Raw genomic sequence first — 19,835 nt, 5'->3', positions numbered from 1 at the left:
TAGATGAAGGATGGAAGGATGGAAGGATGGATGGATGGATGGATGGACAGATGGATGGATGGAAAGATAGATGAAGGATGGAAGGATGGAAGGATGGAAGGATGGATGGATGGATGGATGGATGGAAAGATAGATGGAAAGATAAATGAAGGATGGAAGGATGGATGGATGGAAGGATGGATGGATGGATGGATGGATGGATGGATGGATGGACGGATGGATGGATGGACAGATGGATGGATGGACAGATGGATGTGTTGGGATTGGTAAAGATTTGGAAACTGTCATGGTGCAACCCACAAAATCAACTTTGCTGTTAAACCCACAAACAATTTTTCTAACAAATGTTGCATCATTTAGAGAAACCCAAGAGACTTTCCACCACATGAGATTCATTGTAAATAAGCACTGTTACAACAAAATAATCAACCAAACACAAAGTTCCTTACTAGTAGAGGAAGATGGTCACTTTATCTGCTGACAGTTCCTTCTTGTTAAAAAGGAGTCTTCTCTCCACTGTCGCCTGCTGCTCTGTGTAAGCTCAGGATGAGGAACTGAATCAAAGCAGAGAGCTCATTCAATTCTTCTCCAAATTCAAGTCAAATTTGATTTTAGATGAAATTTATAAATCGCTTTATAATTAGATTGAACTGAGATCCTTTAAATTAAAATACATGTGTTTAATAAAAATGTAAGCAACTGAATTTAAATCCGTTTGCTTTACCTGTGCATGACTCTGAGATTATGTCTCTTGTAAACTGGTGTTATATAAATAAAATTAAATAAATTAGCAGAGCTTAGTGACGCCGTTCCATAATTAGACTGCCTGTCTTCATTACAACAAAGCAGATGAAACACACACTCCAACTAGTGTGTGTGTGTGTGTAAGAACAAGAAAGAAGTGAAGCACTGTTGGGATAATTTATGTATCTCAAAGAAGAAGACCTGCTGGACGGCATGCTGGGGAAATCTCCCTCCATAGGTGGGTTTTCATCAACCAGTCTCTTTCATTCTCTCTCCTGCATTTCCCCGTTCACAAACACAACGAACACAGCTTCCAATTAGGAATCAGAGCAGGATAGAGCCTTTCATGTAAAGACAAGTGTTGTGTCTTAGCTGAGTAAATCTAGAGTGTGTCCATCTGTATGTTGAATGCTAATTTAAGGAGAACCTGAATGTTGAAGGTTTAACACTGGTTACATCAGATAAATGTCCAAATAGACGTGAAAAACTGTTTTTTAATTAATTTACCTACAATACCTGTGCTTACAATATTAGTTTTTTTTAATAATCTACAGTGTGTTTTCTGCCCGACTCAAGAGGAGACTTGCATATTGATCGGCCAAATGTTAGCAGAGACCGGTGCTTCGTTAGGTTTCTGATGGCTAATGCAAACCACTTTACTGAAGATGGATTCAAAGTGAGTCTCTCAATGATACGAACGCCTCGCTCTCCACTCAAAATGTAGCTGACTGGAGATAAACACTGACGGAGAGGAAATGGAGTTTCTCCATCCCACTCAGTGAGCAGAAGATTTTTCTCATTAGGCTTCTTGAAATCCTTCAAACACAACTATGTCAGCAGTGAATGCACGGGGCATTTTAACAGCAGCCCAACAATAAGCACTGCAAAGGACCGAGGTACAGTTGTCACACAGAGCAGAATGTGACAGGAAGGATGGGTTCAAGTTAGCTTCTACAGAAACATCAAAGAAACTGTGCAAAGATCAGTCAGATGAGAATAATGCATTAGTTTGCTAACGGTTTTTGTGTTACTGTAATTGCAGCATATGAATGAAAGGCTTATTTCCTGCACATTGTGCTACCCATTTTAAAACTAATTTTGCAGGTGATATTTTATAGATGAGCTGTGCGATTTAACCATCAAGTGCATAAAAACTTTTGCTCCCATGTTGACAGGAACGTAACTGACCTGGTGGAGATCATTTCCGAGTTTGAACTCCTGGAAATACCCCGGGGCTGCAGATGTGGCACGAACGGCCTGCCACAGCTGGTGGTGGCAGCCGCCCAGGTAGTGCGAGCGCACGCCAGGCAGCAGGTTGTAGTTTCTGAAAACATAGGCCTTCAGAGGAAGACCACGGTTCACAATGGTGCTCACTGCTGCCACCTATAGGCAACCAGGAAATGACATCAAGGTGACTTTAAATACAGGACGATGCTGCGTGTAATGCTGAAACAGATGAAAAATGCAGGACTGATATCATGGCTGACGTTCTGACAGATCAGTTTATTTTCATCTCTGCTCCCCGAGCCTCTGAGTAATCTGCTGACATTTAAGATCTCACGTAATTCGTCAGGCACACTGTCGTTTGGCTTTGGAGTATACAGTATTATCCTTTTACCTGTCTTACAGAAAAATGCAGCAAAGACGAAGAGGAGTTTTCACTTTAATATCCCAGTAAACTAGTTAAAGAAAAGATTTTCTGGAACAAAAAGGAAGAATAAAACATTCTGAAGCTCACCTTGGGACATTTAGGGCTTCTTGTAGTCTCCACCATGAGGCTAGAACCCATTTTCTCCCTAGTGAAGCAAGAAAGGTTTCTGATTTAGTTGTATTGTTTAGGAAAATTCAGAAATCATTTCACAAATACAATAACTCTTCATTTGTTTATATTTTGCTCCTAAGGAGCCAGACAGAGTGCCAAACGTTTTTCTGAAAGTAACAAAGTCCATGCTCAATAATCCAGGTATACAATCCAACATTTTTCAGTCAGGTCAACTTATCACAAGCAAAACTGGTTTGTTCCACTTTAGAGTCAGCTGTTGGGGGAAGGATCAGTTTTGTTGTGCGTTTCCTTGACTGATGAAGCCTTCTGGATCGAAGGTGAAACGTTTCAGCACAAAAAAAAAGAAACTGTCCAGATGACCTGACTGAAAATTGTTGGATTTTTCTGAAAGTCTTTCAAATTATTTTTATTTATCCGTCTTTGAAATTCACAATAAAATTATAAGGGAATTTCTAAAGTTTTAATCAGGACTCTTTTCTTTCTGTTCCTAGGTTTATTAAAGCTGTTTACTGCAGTTTTTAAAGTATATTAGAATACTGCATATATTATTTAAATGAAAGCAAAAAAGTTTTTTTTGTTAAAGGGCATCACCCATTCACTGCAGTTTGAACAGATTAGTTTAGGCAAAACCACTGTTTTGCTAGAGATGTTGCAAAACAACAGTGAAACTGACTTCAGGATGTTCTCCCAGGGTTCGCTGTCATAGAAGGCGTGACTCCAGCCCATCTTCACGGTGCCCAAGATCACGTTCTGTTTAAAAATGTCTGAGCCCAGCTTCCGGTAAAGATCATCGCACTCTTTTACAGGAATTTGGAACAGACCAAGCATGAACCCAATCACTGAACCTACAGGGGGAAACACAGCAAAACAATAAAAGGAGAAAAGTAAACAACATTTTCTGGTAAACAACTTATTTCCAACAGGTAACAGGTTAATACATACATGCATAAACTCTTGGACAGATTTTAATGAAAACAATCACTGGGAGGGCATATATTGCTTATTAACTTTTGGAGACAACCTGATTCCATCATGACTGCCAAAACTACAGGTCCTTCTCAAAAAATTAGCATATTGTGATAAAGGTCATTATTTTCCATAATGTAATGATAAAAATGAAACTTTCATATATTTCAGATTCATTGCACACCAACTGAAATATTTCAGGTCTTTAATTGTTTTATTACTGATGATTATGGCATACAGCTCATGAAAACCCAAAATGCCTGTCCCAATAAATTAGCATATCATGAAAAGTTTCTCTAAACAAGCTATTAACCTAACCATCTGAATCAACGACGTAACTCTAAACACCTGCAAAAGATTCCCGAGGCTTTTAAAAACTCCCAGCCTTGTTCATTACTCAAAACCGCAATCATGGGTAAGACTGCCGACCTGACTGCTGTCCAGAAGGCCATCATTGACACCCTCAAGCAAGAGGGTAAGACACAGAAAGAAATTGCTGAACGAATAGGCTGTTCCCAGAGTGCTGTATCAAGGCACCTCACTGGGAAGTCTGTGGGAAGGGAAAAGTGTGGCAGAAAACGCTGCACAACGAGAAGAGGTGACCGGACCCTGAGGAGGATTGTGGAGAAGGGCTGATTCCAGACCTTGGGGGACCTGCGGAAGCAGTGGACTGAGTCTGGAGTAGAAACATCCAGAGCCACCGTGCACAGGCGTGTGCAGGAAATGGGCTACAGGTGCCGCATTCACCAGGTCAAGCCACTCTTGAACAAGAGACTGCGTCAGAAGCATCTCGCCTGGGACTGCTGCTGAGTGGTCCAAAGTTATGTTCTCTGATTACAGTAAATTTTGCATTTCCTTTGGAAATCAAGGTCCCAGAGTCTGGAGGAAGAGAGGAGACACAGAATTCACATTGCTTGAGGTCCAGTGTCAAGTTTCCACAGTCACTGGGGTGTCATGTCATCTGCTGGTGTTGGTCCACTGTGTTTTATCAAGGGCAGGGTCAATGCAGCTAGCTATCAGGAGATTTTGGAGCACTTCATGCTTCCATCTGCTGAAAAGCTTTATGGAGATGAAGATTTCATTTTTCAGCATGACCTGGCACCTGCTCACAGTGCCAAAACCACTGGTAAATGGTTTACTGACCATGGTATTACTGTGCTCAATTGGCCTGCCAACTCTCCTGACCTGAACCCCATAGAGAACCTGTGGGATATTGTGAAGAGAAAGTTGAGAGACGCAAGACCCAACACTCTGGATGAGCTTAAGGCCGCTATCGAAGCATCCTGGGCCTCCATAACACCTCAGCAGTGCCACAGGCTGATTGCCTCCATGCCACGCCGCATTTAAGCAGTCATTCATGCAAAAGGATTCCCAACCAAGTATTGAGTGCATAACTGAACATGATTATTTGAAGGTTGGTGTTTTTTGTATTAAAACACTTGTCTTTGATTGGTGGGATGAAATATGCTAATTTTTTGAGACAGGCATTTTGGGTTTTCATGAGCTGTATGCCATAATCATCAGAATTAAAACAATTAAAGACCTGAAATATTTCAGTTGGTGTGCAATGAATCTGAAATATATGAAAGTTTCATTTTTATCATTACATTATGGAAAATAATGACCTTTATCACAATATGCTAATTTTTTGAGAAGGACCTGTAATTGTCCTAAGTAAACACAAAATTAGTTGGAAGATAATGAGCTAAAATCTGGTGTGGCAGTAGCTGAGAGTCATCTCCAACTCAAACACAGATCATGCTGGGCCTATGTTTAAAACATTGGCATGCAGTGTGTCAGGTGATATGCATTCCTTCCAGGAACGTTAGCTTTAATTTAACAGGGAGCTCATCTACAGGTGGTCATTAAATTAGAATATCATGAAAAAGTTGATTTATTTCAATAATTCCATTCAAAAAGTGAAACTTGTATATTCATTCATTACACACAGACTGATATATTTCAAATATTTATTTATTTTAACGCTGATGATTATAACTAATGAAAACCCTAAATTCAGTATCTCGGAAAATTTGAATATTACTTAAGACGAAAAAAAAAGATTTTTATAAATGTTGGCCAACTGAAAAGTATGTGCATGAAAAGTATGTGCATGTGCAGCACTCAGTAGTTAGTTGGGGCTCCTTTTGCCTGGATTACTGCAGCAATGCAGCGTGATGTTTGGGGTGCCATGTCATCTACTGGTGTTGGTCCACTGTGTTTTCTGAGTTCCAAGGTCAACACAGCATCTACCAGGAAGTTTTAGAGACTTCATGCTTCCTGCTGCTGACCAACTTTATGGAGATGCAGATTTCATTTCCCAACAGGACTTGGCACCTGCACACAGTGCCAAAGCTACCAGTACCTGGTTTAAGGAACATGGTATCCCTGTCCTTAATTGGGCAGCAAACTCTCCTGACCTTAACCCCATAGAAAGTCTATGGAGTATTGTGAAGAGGAAGATGTGATACACCAGACCCAACAATTCAGAAGAGTTGAAGGTTACGATCACAGCAACCTGGGCTCATAACACCTGAGCAGTGACACAGACTGATCCACTCCATGTAACGCCACATTGCTGCAGTAATCCAGACAAAAGGAGCAACAACTAAGTATTGATGCTGTACATGCTCATACTTTTCATGTTCATACTTTTCAGTTGGCCAACATTTCTAAAAAACTTTTTATTTTATTGGTCTTATGTAATATTCTAATTTTCTGAGATATTGAATTTGGAGTTTTCATTAGTTGTCAATTATAATCAACATCAAAATAAATAAACATTTGAAATCTGTGTGTAATGAAAGAATATAGTCTAGAAGTTTCACTTTTTTAATAAAATTACTGAAATAAATCAACTTTTTCATGATATTCTAATTTTTTGACCAGCATCTGTATACTACTACAGCTTGCTGTAGTAACACCTGTGAAATATCACTAATAAAGTGGTTTAAAAGAGGGATCATGTATTCAAAAAACACCCATTAGAAAGAGCCCCTGATGAGCCATTCAATGGAAGTGGACTGGACTGATGTGATCATCAGAGTTCTAAGTGTTATAACATTTGCTCCCGCTCATGTTTAAGGATGTTAAACTCAATTATGAATGTAAAACAATGCTGTATAACAGAATGACATGGTAACTCACACTGAACAGGTGTGAACCAAATAGTTTTTAAATGAGCAAACATTGTTTGAGCTGACAGGAAAACTTAATTACTATTTAATGTCAATTAAGAGCCTGAAAGAAGTCCAAAAGAACTATGAAGAAATTTACATCAAATTGTTATTTGAAGATAGTCCACAGCACCCCCTTGTGGTGACCACATGTAATGAGGGGAACTAAAACTATTCCACTGCAGAATTATATAAATTCTAGTAATGGATATTTATAAAAACTAAAATGTAATAATATTATTGTAGTTTCTTATCATTTGCTTTGACGTGAGCTTAAGTCCACAGTAGCAAAATGAACATGAGTGTTGAGCCGGTGGTGAAATTGAGGTCAAAACAAGAGCAGAGAAACAACTGGGTCTGACAAAGAGCAGCTGTCCGGGCTGCTTTGATAATCCACAGATGTGCTTTTGTCCACACACACAAAAGTAGAACAGGAGGACAATTTACCTGTGCTGACTCCACAAATGTAGTCAAATAGTTTGTAAATGGGTTTGCCAGTGAGGGCTTCCAGCTTGTGTAAAGTCTGGAGGGCAAGAAGTCCCCTAAACAAATAATGAGACGTACGCGATGATAAATGCACACGACACCTGTAGATTTTATCACAAAGCATTTTGTAACTCAAAATTAAAACATATGTAAAGAAAAGTCGCAATAAATTGTTATGCTTTGCTTGTAAACATATTTCATTAATCTTAAGCTTAATAAAAGTACATTTTAATCTGCTTCAAACAAAGATAAAATCCATAAAGTAAATGTTAAAGAAAAATAAAAGAAAGCAGAGCTGAATTTGTACCTTAAACCTCCTCCATCTATGGACAAGATTCGTATTCCTCGACCTTGAACAGGTTTCTGATAGCCAACTAATGCCAGAGCTTCTCTGACGGCTGCCCTCAAGCCGGGGTCGTTGGCCTGCTTCAAACGCAGGAGGCAAGAGATGACCTTCTCCTGAAGAACACACATGCAGGGGAATGAAAAACACTCCAAGTGCTTAAAGAACAGAATGACTCAACTGCTGCATGTTTCTCCCAAACAGGAAGCAGAAGGGCTAAGTAAAATTTAAACAGGATGAATATACGAATGACTAGTCTAGCGGAGGACAACGGCTGAAAATAAATCTCTGTTGGTCTCCCAACAACCGTTGAGGTAAAAGCTGGTTGTGATTTTACAGAACAAACAATGTTCAGTGTAAATGTTTAAGGGTGCATTCACACCAGCCCTGTTTAGTCCGCTTTAATCGAACTCTAGCTTGTTTTCCTAGAAAGTCCAGTTCGTTTAGGGAGGTGTGAACGCGCCATCGAACTCTGTCACGGAACAAAAAGGCGAACTCCAGCGCGGTTCGAGTACAGTGTGAATGTAATCAGACCGAGCCCCGCTCCACAGGGTAAACAAACACACATTTCTCTGACCTCATATGGAGGCGTCAGCTGCCTTGTGTGAAAAACAATATTCTCCATGGTCTTCTGTCTCATCTTCTGCTCATGCTGAGTCCATTTTTGAAAAATGACAAAATATAACTCCTAAAACTGCTAAAACTTGATGCCACTTCGTTTTTATTTTTATTTACAGAAGAAGAAGAAGACGTGTCTTCAGAGGTTTTTGTGTCGTTTCTTTCAGTAGTTCTTGGTGCAGCGCCCCCACAGGCGAACGGGGGAACAGGTTGGTTCAACAGGTTGACTCGACTGCACAGTGCAGTGTGAATGCAAACGCACCAGCTCAAATGTAAACAAAAGGTCATGAATATTGGTCCCGAACCGAGTCTACCAGACTATCAGGTGTGAAAACGACCTAAAGTTCAGTTCAGAACAAATTCTCCACATTGTCAAAGATAAGGTTGTGATACAAGTACAATGTACTTACGTTAGAAATCATGACCTTACAAAGCAGGTAAAGATAACTACTGGACAAATCAAATAAATACACACAGCAGTACGCAGCCTAAACTGTGCTGCCATTAGGATCCATCCATCATCTTTACCCGCTTCTTCCTTTTTGGGTCGTGGGGGTCTCTGGTGCCCATATCCAGCAGTCACTGTGAGAGGTGGGGGACACCCTGGACAGGTCTCCAGTCCATCACAGGGACACAGAGACAAACGACACAACCATCCACTCTCTCGCTCACACCTAGGGACAATTTAGAGTTACCAATCAGTCTAACATGCATGTTTTTGGTCTGTGGGAGGAAACTGAAGTACCTGGAGAAAACCAGGAGAACATGCAAACTCCACCCAGAAAGGCCCCCAAGCCAGGATTCGGTGACCTTCTTGCTGAGAGGCAACAGCTCTACCAACTGAGCCACCATGCTGCTGCCAAAAAGGATCTTATACAAAAGCTATATACAAAAAAATACAACAAAATGTATAAAAATTGAAGTTGAGAACCAGCAGCAATTGTACTAGATCTGTCTCTTCATGTTGACAGAATCTAGGGACAAAACTCCACTAAAACTCAGAATCTGCAGCTTCCAACTGTAATCTGCAACCACCCCTTCAAAATTACATAAGTATGAAGCTCATATTTTTTAAATAATTGTAGATGTACAGTGGAGCAACAAAGTATTTAGTCAGGCACTGATTGTGCAAGTTCTCCTACTTAGAAAGATGAGAGAGGTCTGTAGTTTTCATCATAGGTAAACTTAACTATGAGACAAAATGAGGGGGGGGGGGGGGGGATCCAGAAAATCACATTGTAGGATATTTAAAGAATTTATTTGTAAATTATGGTGAAAAATAAGCATTTGGTCAATAACAAAAGGTCAACTGAATACTTTGTAACATAACAACAAAGTCCATGCTCAATAATCCAGGTATACAATCCAAGGAAGAGGGGGCATACCAAAGAGACCATCTTATCACAAGCAGAACTGGTTTGTTCCACTTTGGAGTAAGCTGTTGGGGGAAGAATTAGTTTTGTTGTGTGTTTCCTTGACTGATGAAGCCTTCCGGACCGAAGGCGAAACGTTTCAGCACAAAAAAACAAACTGTCCAGATGACCTGACTGAAAAATGTTGGATTTGTAACATAACCTTTGTTGGCAACGACAGACGTGTCCTGTAAGTCTTCACCAGGTTTGCACACAGTGTAGCTGCTATTTTGGCCCATTCCTCCGTGCAGATCTCCTCTAGAGCAGTGATGTTTTGAGGCTGTTGCTGGGCAACATGGACTTTCAACTCCCTCCACAAATTTTCTATGGGGTTTAGGTCTGGAGACTGGCTAGGCCACTCCAGGATCTTGAAATGCTTTTTATGGAGCCACTCCTTCGTTGCCCGAGTGTTGTGTTTGGGATCATGGTCATGCTGGAAGACCCAGTCACGTTCCATCTTTAATGCTCTCACTGATGGAAGGTTTAGACTTAAAATGTCACTGTACATGGCCCCGTTCATTCTTCCCTTGACACGGATCAGTCGTCCTGTCCCCTTTGCACAAAAACAGCCCCAAAGCATAATGTTTCCACCCCCATGCTTCACAGTAGGTATGGTGTTCTTGTGATGCAACTCAGTATTCTTCTTCCTCCAAACATGACGAGTTGAGTTTTTACCAAAAAGTTCTATTTTGGTTTCATCTGACCACGTGATATTCTCCGTCCTCTTCTGGATCATCCATATGCTCTCTGGCCAACTTCAGACAGGCCTGGACATGTACTGGCTTCAGCAGGGGGGCAAACCTGGCACTGCAGGATTTGAGTCCCTCTCTGTGTAGTGTGTAGCCTTTGTTACTTTGGTCCCAGTTCTCTGCAGGTCATTCATCAGGTTCCTCCATGAGGTTCTGGGATTTTTGTGCACCGTTCTCATGATCATTTTGACCCCATGGGATGAGATTTTGCGTGAGGCCCCAGATCGAGGGAGATTATCAATGGACTTGTAAGTCTTCCATTTTCTTACAATTGCTCCCACAGTTGATTTATTCACACCAACCTGCTTGCCTATTGTAGATTCACTCTTCCCAGCCTGGTGCAGGTCTACAATTTCCTTCCTGGTGTCTTTTGACAGCTCTTTGGTCTTGGCCACAGTTGAGTTTGGAGTCTGACTGTTTGAGGCTGTGGACAGGAGTATTTTATACAGATAACGAGGTCAAACAGGTGTCATTAATACAGGTAACAAGTGGAAGACAGAAGAGCTTCTTAAAGAAGAAGTTACAGGTCTGTGAGAGCCAGAAATCTTATTGTTATTGACCAAAAACTTATTTTCCACAATAATTTATGAATAAATTCTTTAAAAATCCTACAATGTGATTTTCTGGATTCCCCCCTTTTGTCTCTCATGGTGGAAGTGTACCTGTGATGAAAATTACAGCCCTCTCTCATCTTTCTAAGTAGGAGAACTTGCACAATCAGTGGCTGACTAAATGATTTTTTGCCTCACTGCATGTTAATGTGATTTTATTTAAAAGCCCACATTTCAGTTTAAACGTGTGAATTGTTGTTTTGCACATGCATGCTTTCATTAACTCGCTAAGCTTTACAACAGTTAGAAACAACAGTTTGTTTCTCGTTAATTACAGAGCTTATTCATTATGCAGTAGAGCTAATCAGAGCCAGCCACTGGCTGTCTGCTTCATGTTGCTACAAATTAAGGATAAAAATATGTGTAAGACTGTTTAGATTTCTCACCTTTACCGCAACACCACGAGTGTCGGGGAACTCCAAAAGGTGGTAACTTAAGTCCTCCACCCTGCTGATGTAGACCCTCACATCTGAAGCTCGGTGGAGGGCCTGGACCAGAGCCCGGGTTCGGTTGTCCACACTCACCCTGGCAATAATCTAGGAAGGACAAATCATCAAATATATGAGTAGGCAGTACATCTCTCTTTTTCATTGGTTACATCTGTTAATATAATTGACCCAATAACCCATTTAGATTAGAATCAAATAACCACGTTCATCATGGTTTCAGATCTGGAGCAAAACTTGCATAATTTTACCTTTCAAGCCTGATACATTTGGAGTGTTGTTCCTTTTTCAGATGCAAAATATATTTTTTAATCCATGTTGGAACACAAAGGCCTACCTTGCCCATCATTTCTTTTCCCTATGTAGTTTATTAAAAGGCTTAGAAACAAAAATCTCAGTGGACAGATATGACATGAACAAAAAACATTTTTTCTCTGTTTTTAAACATTACTCGGGGTTGAGAATGTTTTATTCACTTTGAATAACACCTTAGGTGTTATTTAAACCAGCCACTAGGGAGCACAAGCCAGTGTATCTCTTGTGCCGATGCCAAGCCCGGGTAAATGGTGAGGGTTGTGTCAGGAAGGGCATCCAACGTAAAACACTTTTGCCAAAACTACACTACCTGGCCAAAAAAAACACTTGCCACCAAAAAAAAGTCATAAACTAATATTCCATTGGACTGCCTTTACCTTTGATTACAGTATGCATTCTCTGTGGCATTATTTCAATAAGTTTCTTCAATGTCACAAGATCTATTTCCATCCAGTGTTGCATTAATTTTTCACCAACATTTTGCATTGATGATGGCAGATTCTGACCACTGCACAAAGCCTTCTCCAACACATCCCAAAGATTCTCAATGGGGTAAAGGTCTGGACTAGAGCTGGGCGATATATCGATATTTTAAAATATCTATATAATTTTTTTTTTGTGATATAAGTTGAGACTATTTTGATATAAAACAATATAGTTTTATATCTTGATGCATGCTCAATGCTCAATGCTCAATATAGTTTTATACTTGGAAATCCTCTTGCTGTCTTTTTTCTCCCACTCGCCCCCCTCCTTCTCCCTCCTTGAACACAAACCCAGCCCCTGAGCCGCGCTCCCCTCCTTCCTGCTTCTCCAGGAGGTGGGCGGGAGGGAGAGGAGACGTTTAGCCCAAGTAAACACGGAAAATAATATGAAGAGTAGCTTAGTTGCTGAACAAAACGAAAAACAATGACTGTTCTTTCAGAACTAGTTTGGATTTAGATTGTCAGATGAGGGAGAGAAATATGATTTATGTAGATAATTTTTACAGTCCCAACGAAAGGTTGGAACTACGAATCTTTTTCACCAATTAAAAACAGCGGAGTGGAGTATTGTGAACTGCAGCTGCAGGTCCGAGTGTTTTTTAGCCTTCTTCCCTGAAAAAAAAAAAACACAGTTCAGAACTCATTTAGCCGTGCTGTGCCTTATGAGTGGAACAGTCAGAGGTAGCGCGACATTTATAAATCAGCAGCTTATCATATCGATTAGCATCTAACAAGACGGCTAACGTTTTAGCCGTCTTGTTCCGCTGAGACGGAACCGTGTCTTAGCAATATGATAAGTTGCTGATTTATTAATGTTGCACTACCTCCGACTGTTCCTCTCATAAGGCACAGCACAGCTAAATGAGTTCTGACCCGTGGTTTGTTTCAGGGAAGGAGACAGGTCTGTCAGACCTGCAGCTTCACGGTTCCGAGTGGAGGCTCACTACCGCAGTTCACACACGCTTACTAACGTGAAGGCGGTGCAGTTGAATGGACTATACTTTTATATCACTTTTCTATCTTATCAAAACACTCAAAGCTCTTTACAACACAATCCGTGCCCTCATTTACCCATTCATGCACTCTACTAGATTTATATAAAGACTAAGCAGAGCTTTATCACATTCATGCACTGATCGGACACACATTGGAGGAAATGAGGAGTTCAGTGTCTCACTCAGGAACACTTCAGCATGTGACTGCTGGTGGAATAGAACCCCCAACTCTCCCATTGGAGGACGACTGCTCTTGTTCCGGGAGGATCCAGCTCAAATTAGCCACGGGTGGTGCGAATGACAAATAAATAAACATTGACTTTTAACTTTGATGATGTGGAAGAGAAATACATTTTTGGAAGGATCTGGATGAAGTGATAGAGCATATTCCCAAGGAGGAGAGAGTAGCGATCAGAGCAGACCTGAATGGACATGTTGGTGAAGGAAACAGAAGGGATGAGGAAGTGATGGGCAGGTTTGGTGTCAAGGAAAAAAACCATGAAGGACAGACGGTGGTGAATTTTACCAAGAGAATGGAAATGGCTGTAGTCAACACTTATTTGCAAAAGGAGGAGGAACATAAAGAGACATAGAAGAGTGGAGGAAGGAGTATGCAGGCAGAGTTCATTCTGTGTAGAAGAGGAATGAAACCTTAGGGAGATTGGGGACTGTAAGGTTGTGGCAGGGGAGAATGTGGCCAGACAGCATCGGATGGTTGTGTGTAGAATAACTGTTGTTGTGAAGAAGAGTAAGGAGTAAAATCAGAGAAGAAGACCAAATGGTGGAAGCTGAAGAAGGAAGAATGTTGTGAGAAATTCAGAGAGGAACTGTTAAAGGCTATGGGTGGTAAGAAAGAGCTCCCAGATGACTGGACTACTACAGCAACAGTTATTAGAGAGACAGGTAGGAAGGTACTTGGTGTATCATCTGGACAGAGAATGGATGATAAGGAAACCTGGTGGTGAATGAAGTGCAGGACGCCGTTCAAAGTAAGAGGTTAGCCAAGAAGAAATAGGACAGTGAGAGGACAGAAGAGGAGACAGGAATATAAGGAGATGCAATTTTTAGCAAAGAGGGAGGTGGCAAAGGCAAAGCAGAAGGCGTATGATGAATTGTATAAGAGTCTGGACACTAAAAAGGGAGAGAAGGACTTCTACCGATTGGCATGACAGAGGGATCAGGCTGGAAAGAGTGTGCAGCAGGTTAGACTTGTTAAAGATAGGAATGGTAATGTTTTAACAAGTGAGGAAAGAATGACGGGAAGATGGAAGGAGTATTTTGAAGAGCTAATGAATTAGGAGAATGAAAGAGAAAGAAGAGTAGAGGTCATAGAAACTGTGGACCAGGAAGTGGGAAAGATTAGTGAGGGTTAAGTTGAAAAAGCTCTGAAAAGAATGAAGAAGGGGAAGGCAGTAGGACCTGATAACATACCAGTGGAGGTTTGGAAATGTCTTGGAGAGATAGCAATGAGGTTTTTGACTCAAATATTCAATGGCATAGTTACTGACAGTGAACTAATTCAATGCTCTTCTTTGTATGTTTGCTACAATTATTTTGTAATGTTCTTTAAATTAACACATTTGGTTCAGAATTCAGTGGAACAGAAGTAATGTTCAGCTCGGACTTTTCTGAGTGTGACAAGCAAAAAATGAGTGTGCTTACCGCATGTGTTCTACATCTCATTAAGGGACTCATGTCAAGTATTATGTGAAGCAATGTGTTAAATTCAGCATCTGACCTGCTCGTTGAGAAGTGTGAAGTGAAAGTCCAAAGTCCCGTTTGGTTACAGCAGGCAATGATTGATTCAAGGTGTCTGTTAATTTGAGTTTCCATATAAATGTGATAAACAGGCATTTTATGTTTGTAACTTAATATATACTGGGTCACAACTGGTCACAATGTTATTTGTAAGGCATGTTACTTGATGTTTAAATGATTTGAAGTTGTTTGAAGAACTTGTCCTCATGGTGACTGATGGGAGTAACAGGCATACTTGTGGGTGAGAAAATTGGATTGGAGAAGAAGTGTGCTGGTGCTCATTTTTAAGAACAAGGATGATGTACAGAGTTGTAGCAACTACAAGGGAATTAAGTTGATGAGTCACTCAATGAAGATCTTGGAGAGAGTTGTGGAAACAAGACTTAGATGAGAGGTGATTATTTGTGAGCAGCAGTATGGTTTCGTGTCAAGAAAGAGCACCACAGATGCCATCTTTGCTTAGAGGATGCTGATGGAGAAGTACAGAGAGTGTCAGAAAAAACTCCATTGTGTCTTTGTGGATTTAGAAAAAGCATATGACAAAGTGCCGAGGGAGGAGGTGTGATATTGCATGAAGAAATCTGCAGTGGCAGAGAAGTATGTTAGACTGGTACAGGACATGTAAGAGGACAGCAGGGCAGTGGTAAGATGTGCTGTAGGAGTGACAGATTGCTTCAATGTGGAGGTGGGAGTACATCAAGGATCAGCTCTGAGCCCCTTCTTGTTTGCTCTGGTGACAGACCATCTAACATATGAGGTAAGGCAGGAATCCCCATGGACCATGATATTTGCAAATGACATTGTGATCTGTGGTGAAAACAAGAAACAAGTGGAAGAGAACTTGGAGAGGTAGAGGTATGCACTTGAAAAAAGAGGAATGAAAGTCAGCCGTAGTAAGACAGAGCACATGTGTGAATGAGAGAGAGGCTGGTGGAACAGTGAGGCTAATAGGAGCAGAGGTCACAAAGGTGCATGACTTCAAGGACTTGGGGTCCACTGTCCAGGAAAATGGGGAGTGTGGCAAAGAAGTGAAGAAGAGTCCAGGCAGGATGGATGGACAAAAGTTTCAGGAGTGATTTGTGACAAAAGGGTGTCAGCAAAGGTCAAATGAAAAGTTTACAAGGCAGTGGTGAAACCAGTTATGTTGTATGGTCTGGAGACAGAGACATGGACAAAAAGACAGGATAAAGAACTGGAAGTGGCAGAAATTAAGATGTTGAGGTTCTCCTTAGGAGTGACAAGGATGGATAAGATTAGGAATGAGATCATCAGAGGTACAGCACAGGTTGAACAACTGCGAGATAAAGTTAGGGAGACCAGACTGAGATGGTTTAGACATGTCCAGAGGAGGGACAATTGTTTGGATATGTCCAGAGGAGAGACAACAGGTAAATTGGTAGAAAAATGTTAGAAATGCAGCTGCCAGGAAAAAGACAAAGAGGAGATATATGGTTGCAGTTAGAGAGGACATGGAGGTAGTTGGAGTGAGGACAGAGGATGCAGAGAAGAGTGAGATGGAGGAGGATGACTCGCTGTGGAGACCCCTGAAGAGGGAAAAGTCGAAAGAAGAAGCAAGAAAACCTTAGGTGTTATTTAGTTTGTGTATCTTATCAAAAATAAAATACATGTTTGTGCAACAGAAAAGAGTAATGAATCAGAATATTAGTGACAAATGTGGCAGCTAATTGTAATTTCATGTCAAATCTTTAAATGATTTTTAAAATATTTTTAGCAAAAATGCACTCTGGCATACTGTGGGTTTAAATGACAAAATAAATATTTACTTGACTGAAACTATGTGGTTTTTTTTTTGTATTTGATAATTAACAATTCTGCACTTTGTCGTAAACTATATTTCAGATGTTTTTAAATCTTTACAGCACGTGACTACAGAGAACAGAGGTTCTTTGAACCACTAACTCTGTAAAGAGGGAGGTGGGATATTTTTGAAAAGAGATTCCCAGAACTCAGGCAGGCTGTAAGCACACTGCCACCTGCCCTACAGAGGGTCAGCCTGCAATAATACACCAGATACTCTACTGCCTCATGGTGGCACCGTGTTGTGCTTGCTCATGATGTAAAGCAGGATCACAACATGTCAGCTCAGACTGTCTTATTACGACTCTCAGCTACTACCTATTCAAATTTCAGCTCAATATCTGAAACTTTGGCTGAGTTAAAACATTTTTTGTGTTGGCTGCTGTCGATTAGCTGTGGCAACTATCTTGAACTGGATTGAATCCAAATGCTAATCAGTTATAGATGAACATCCAATGGTTTATTTTCTGAACGTTTTATTAATACCCATCCAGTGAGTGACTCATGAGATATTTTGTTAACAGAAAAACAAAATTGGCTCCAACAGCTGATGTTCAAGTTTTAAGCATAGATCTCACAAATTCAAAAGCTTTTAGAGTATGCACTTTGAAAAACTCTCAATACTACCACTCCAAATTTTAGCCCAATATCTGTAAACTGGACCAACTGTAATTTATGTGTTTGTTGTTGGCTGTGGCAGCCATCTTGAATTGGGTTGAACCCAAATGTTAATCAGTTGTAGAAGCATACCCGATTATTACTTTGTAAGTGTTTACGGTAATTGAAATCTGTCCAGTGGTTCATATTTTGCTAACAATACAGACAAAAGACACACACAGGGAAAAACATTGTTGCCCTTTTGCCTTCAGCACTGAGTGATAAAAATACATTTTTCAAAAGGATGCTCAAGGAACTGTTTAACCCCACTAAGTTTTGCTGCAAAAGGAAAACTTGTTAAATAAAACATGTCTGTGCTGCACACCTACCTTTTCACGTTGAAGCAGAAGTTTCTTTGCCTTCTCCTCTGCAGTCGCCTGCTCTTTACTGACTGTGGCCTCAGACTGTTTTCCTGACATGTCTTCAGTCTTCTTCTCCTCCACTGTTGCACTTTTGGACTCTCCTGTCCTGAACTTGGGAACAAGGGGAGCTATGTAGTTCCCAACAATCGCCTGCACAGCTGGAGCTGAATAGGATAGGTACTGTCCCAGACTTTTCTTGGAGGAGGGCGAGACAACTATGGGAGTTGGCTCCGTTTTGTCAGACATGATGTCTGATGGTTGTCGTCGTCGAGAGGAGGAAAGGTCAACACTGCCCCCCTTCTTGTCCTGAGCTTTTGAGCTGCTGCTAAAATAAGAGTTGATGTGATGAGCTAGATAGGTGTAAGTGTCATCCAGGTTGACAGACAAGGAACTGGGATGAAAAAGTGCTGTTGATTCTTTGGGAGTTGTGTCCTCGCTCTCAGCATTGCTCAGTGATGGTGGAAGCTCCTCCAACCTTTTGGCACACTTAGCTTTGATAGTTGGAAAAACTTGTCTGAGCCTCTTATTCTTGTCTTCACACACAGTCAGGGCTGGGGCAGTGTCCGTCACCTGGGCGGAACCATTAGAAGGGCTGGAGGTAGTGGTACTTGCATCTAATGCAGCAGCAGAGGAGGGGAAATCAGGGCAAGCAGGAGCTGATTGTAAATTAGGTTGAGATCCAGAAGGCAGAACACTATTAGTGGAAGCAGGAGGAATGGACAGGGTTGCAGTCTCTTCTTCACTTGCCCCAGCCTGTTTCCTGGCCTTCAAAGCATTACCTCTCAGGCGAGAGATTCTGGACATGAGTTCTGTGTGCGTCCCACTCACAGCTTTTGAAACTGTGTCCAGCGTGCTTCTGACCCGCGACATGTGTTGGCTCAGCCCGGCAGACCAACGAGAAGTTGAAGCGTTCAAACACAAGGAGCTGGTGTGGAGTCCAAGACGCTGTTTAACCTGACAAACCTTGACGATCCATCCCTTCCTGCTTCTGAGCCTCGGGTTGTGGAAGTACTTCCAACTGAGACGTCCACCATGGCAGGAAACAGGCTGCTGATGAATCCTACAGTGAGAGGAGCCAAACAGAGGAAGAGATGCTGCTGACTGGTGAGGATGGCTGTGCCACAGAAAAGATGCTCTACCTAGTTTCACCCAAGCATTAGGAGCCCATCTGTGATTCATACTGTTTCAGATAAAGTAAGGCATCCAAGAAACAATAAACACGCTCTGTTTATTGACTTTTCTCATTAACCTGGTGACGAATAATAAAAAGTACGGATTAAAATCACAAAACCATTAAAACAATGAAAAACACAATTTAAGAAAATCATAATGAAATGACAAACTAAAATACTAACCATGAGCACTACTAATTCGTATTTTGTTTAACCTCGACAACTATTTTTGTTCTGAGCTCCTTTAAAGAGACTCTTTCATAACTGTTCAGTACATTAGCTTAGCGCAGCTAACGTTGATAAAGGCCACAGAAACTGTAACAAGTCATACCAGCCTCTCTACGAGTTCGTCTCAAGAATGTCCGAAATCCCTCGTTCGTTTCATTTGCGTCGCCTTCTTTCTTTAGTGCTGGTCCAACCAACTCTGTTTCACTGCAAGAGTCCTTCGACCTATTTCCAAACCGAAGAAACGATGACGGCAGAAAGAAAAACAACAGTCACGTGGTTAGTTCTCTGCTTTTCTATTGGCTACCTAAAACTAGGCCGATAAATGGAAGCTGCTGATTGGCTGACGAAGTTCACCTTTCCAGAGTCCTGTAAAGAGAGAGTTGGGACACTCTTTGAACTCGCCGATACGCGGTCACGTGGTTCATGCAGCTCCCAATAGTTCCAAACAGTTCATCGCTGTCAGTCAATTTGAGCAGCTGCTGGCGCAACATAACACAAAAATCGACTTTTCTTACTTTACCTGGCGTCTTTCAGTAATTACTGAGCAGTAACAAACTGATTACTTTACTGATTACTGATTATTTCACAGACTATGCATTTTATCAAAGCATTTTTTAGAAGCGGTTGGTTCATACATTTATAATTATAGAAGGAAACCAGACTGCAAACACATATTTGTTAGAAAAATAATGTATATGCAATACAATGATC

General features: G+C 41.0%; 1 protein-coding gene across 1 annotated transcript in view; it reads right to left on the bottom strand.

The window, feature by feature from the left end:
• LOC119415844 (calcium-independent phospholipase A2-gamma) overlaps positions 1–19,364 on the bottom strand; it is a 37,593-nt gene extending 18,229 nt beyond the window's left edge. Inside the window, exons 1-8 of the mRNA XM_037683020.1 lie at positions 19,228–19,364; positions 17,692–18,973; positions 11,275–11,424; positions 7,463–7,614; positions 7,117–7,211; positions 3,201–3,372; positions 2,483–2,540; positions 1,933–2,127 (exon numbers count right to left, since the gene is read on the bottom strand). Coding sequence (XP_037538948.1) covers positions 1,933–2,127; positions 2,483–2,540; positions 3,201–3,372; positions 7,117–7,211; positions 7,463–7,614; positions 11,275–11,424; positions 17,692–18,903 — 2,034 coding nt within the window. The 5' untranslated portion in view covers positions 18,904–18,973; positions 19,228–19,364. The remainder of the gene's footprint in view (positions 1–1,932; positions 2,128–2,482; positions 2,541–3,200; positions 3,373–7,116; positions 7,212–7,462; positions 7,615–11,274; positions 11,425–17,691; positions 18,974–19,227) is intronic.
• Between the last annotated feature and the right edge of the window lie 471 nt (positions 19,365–19,835).

The sequence above is a fragment of the Nematolebias whitei genome, chromosome 10, assembly GCF_014905685.2.
Source record: "Nematolebias whitei isolate Nwh7 chromosome 10, NemWhi1, whole genome shotgun sequence".
NCBI lineage: Eukaryota > Metazoa > Chordata > Actinopteri > Cyprinodontiformes > Rivulidae > Nematolebias > Nematolebias whitei.
Note: the sequence above shows the minus strand (reverse complement) of the source record. Positions and strands in the feature narration are given on the sequence as shown.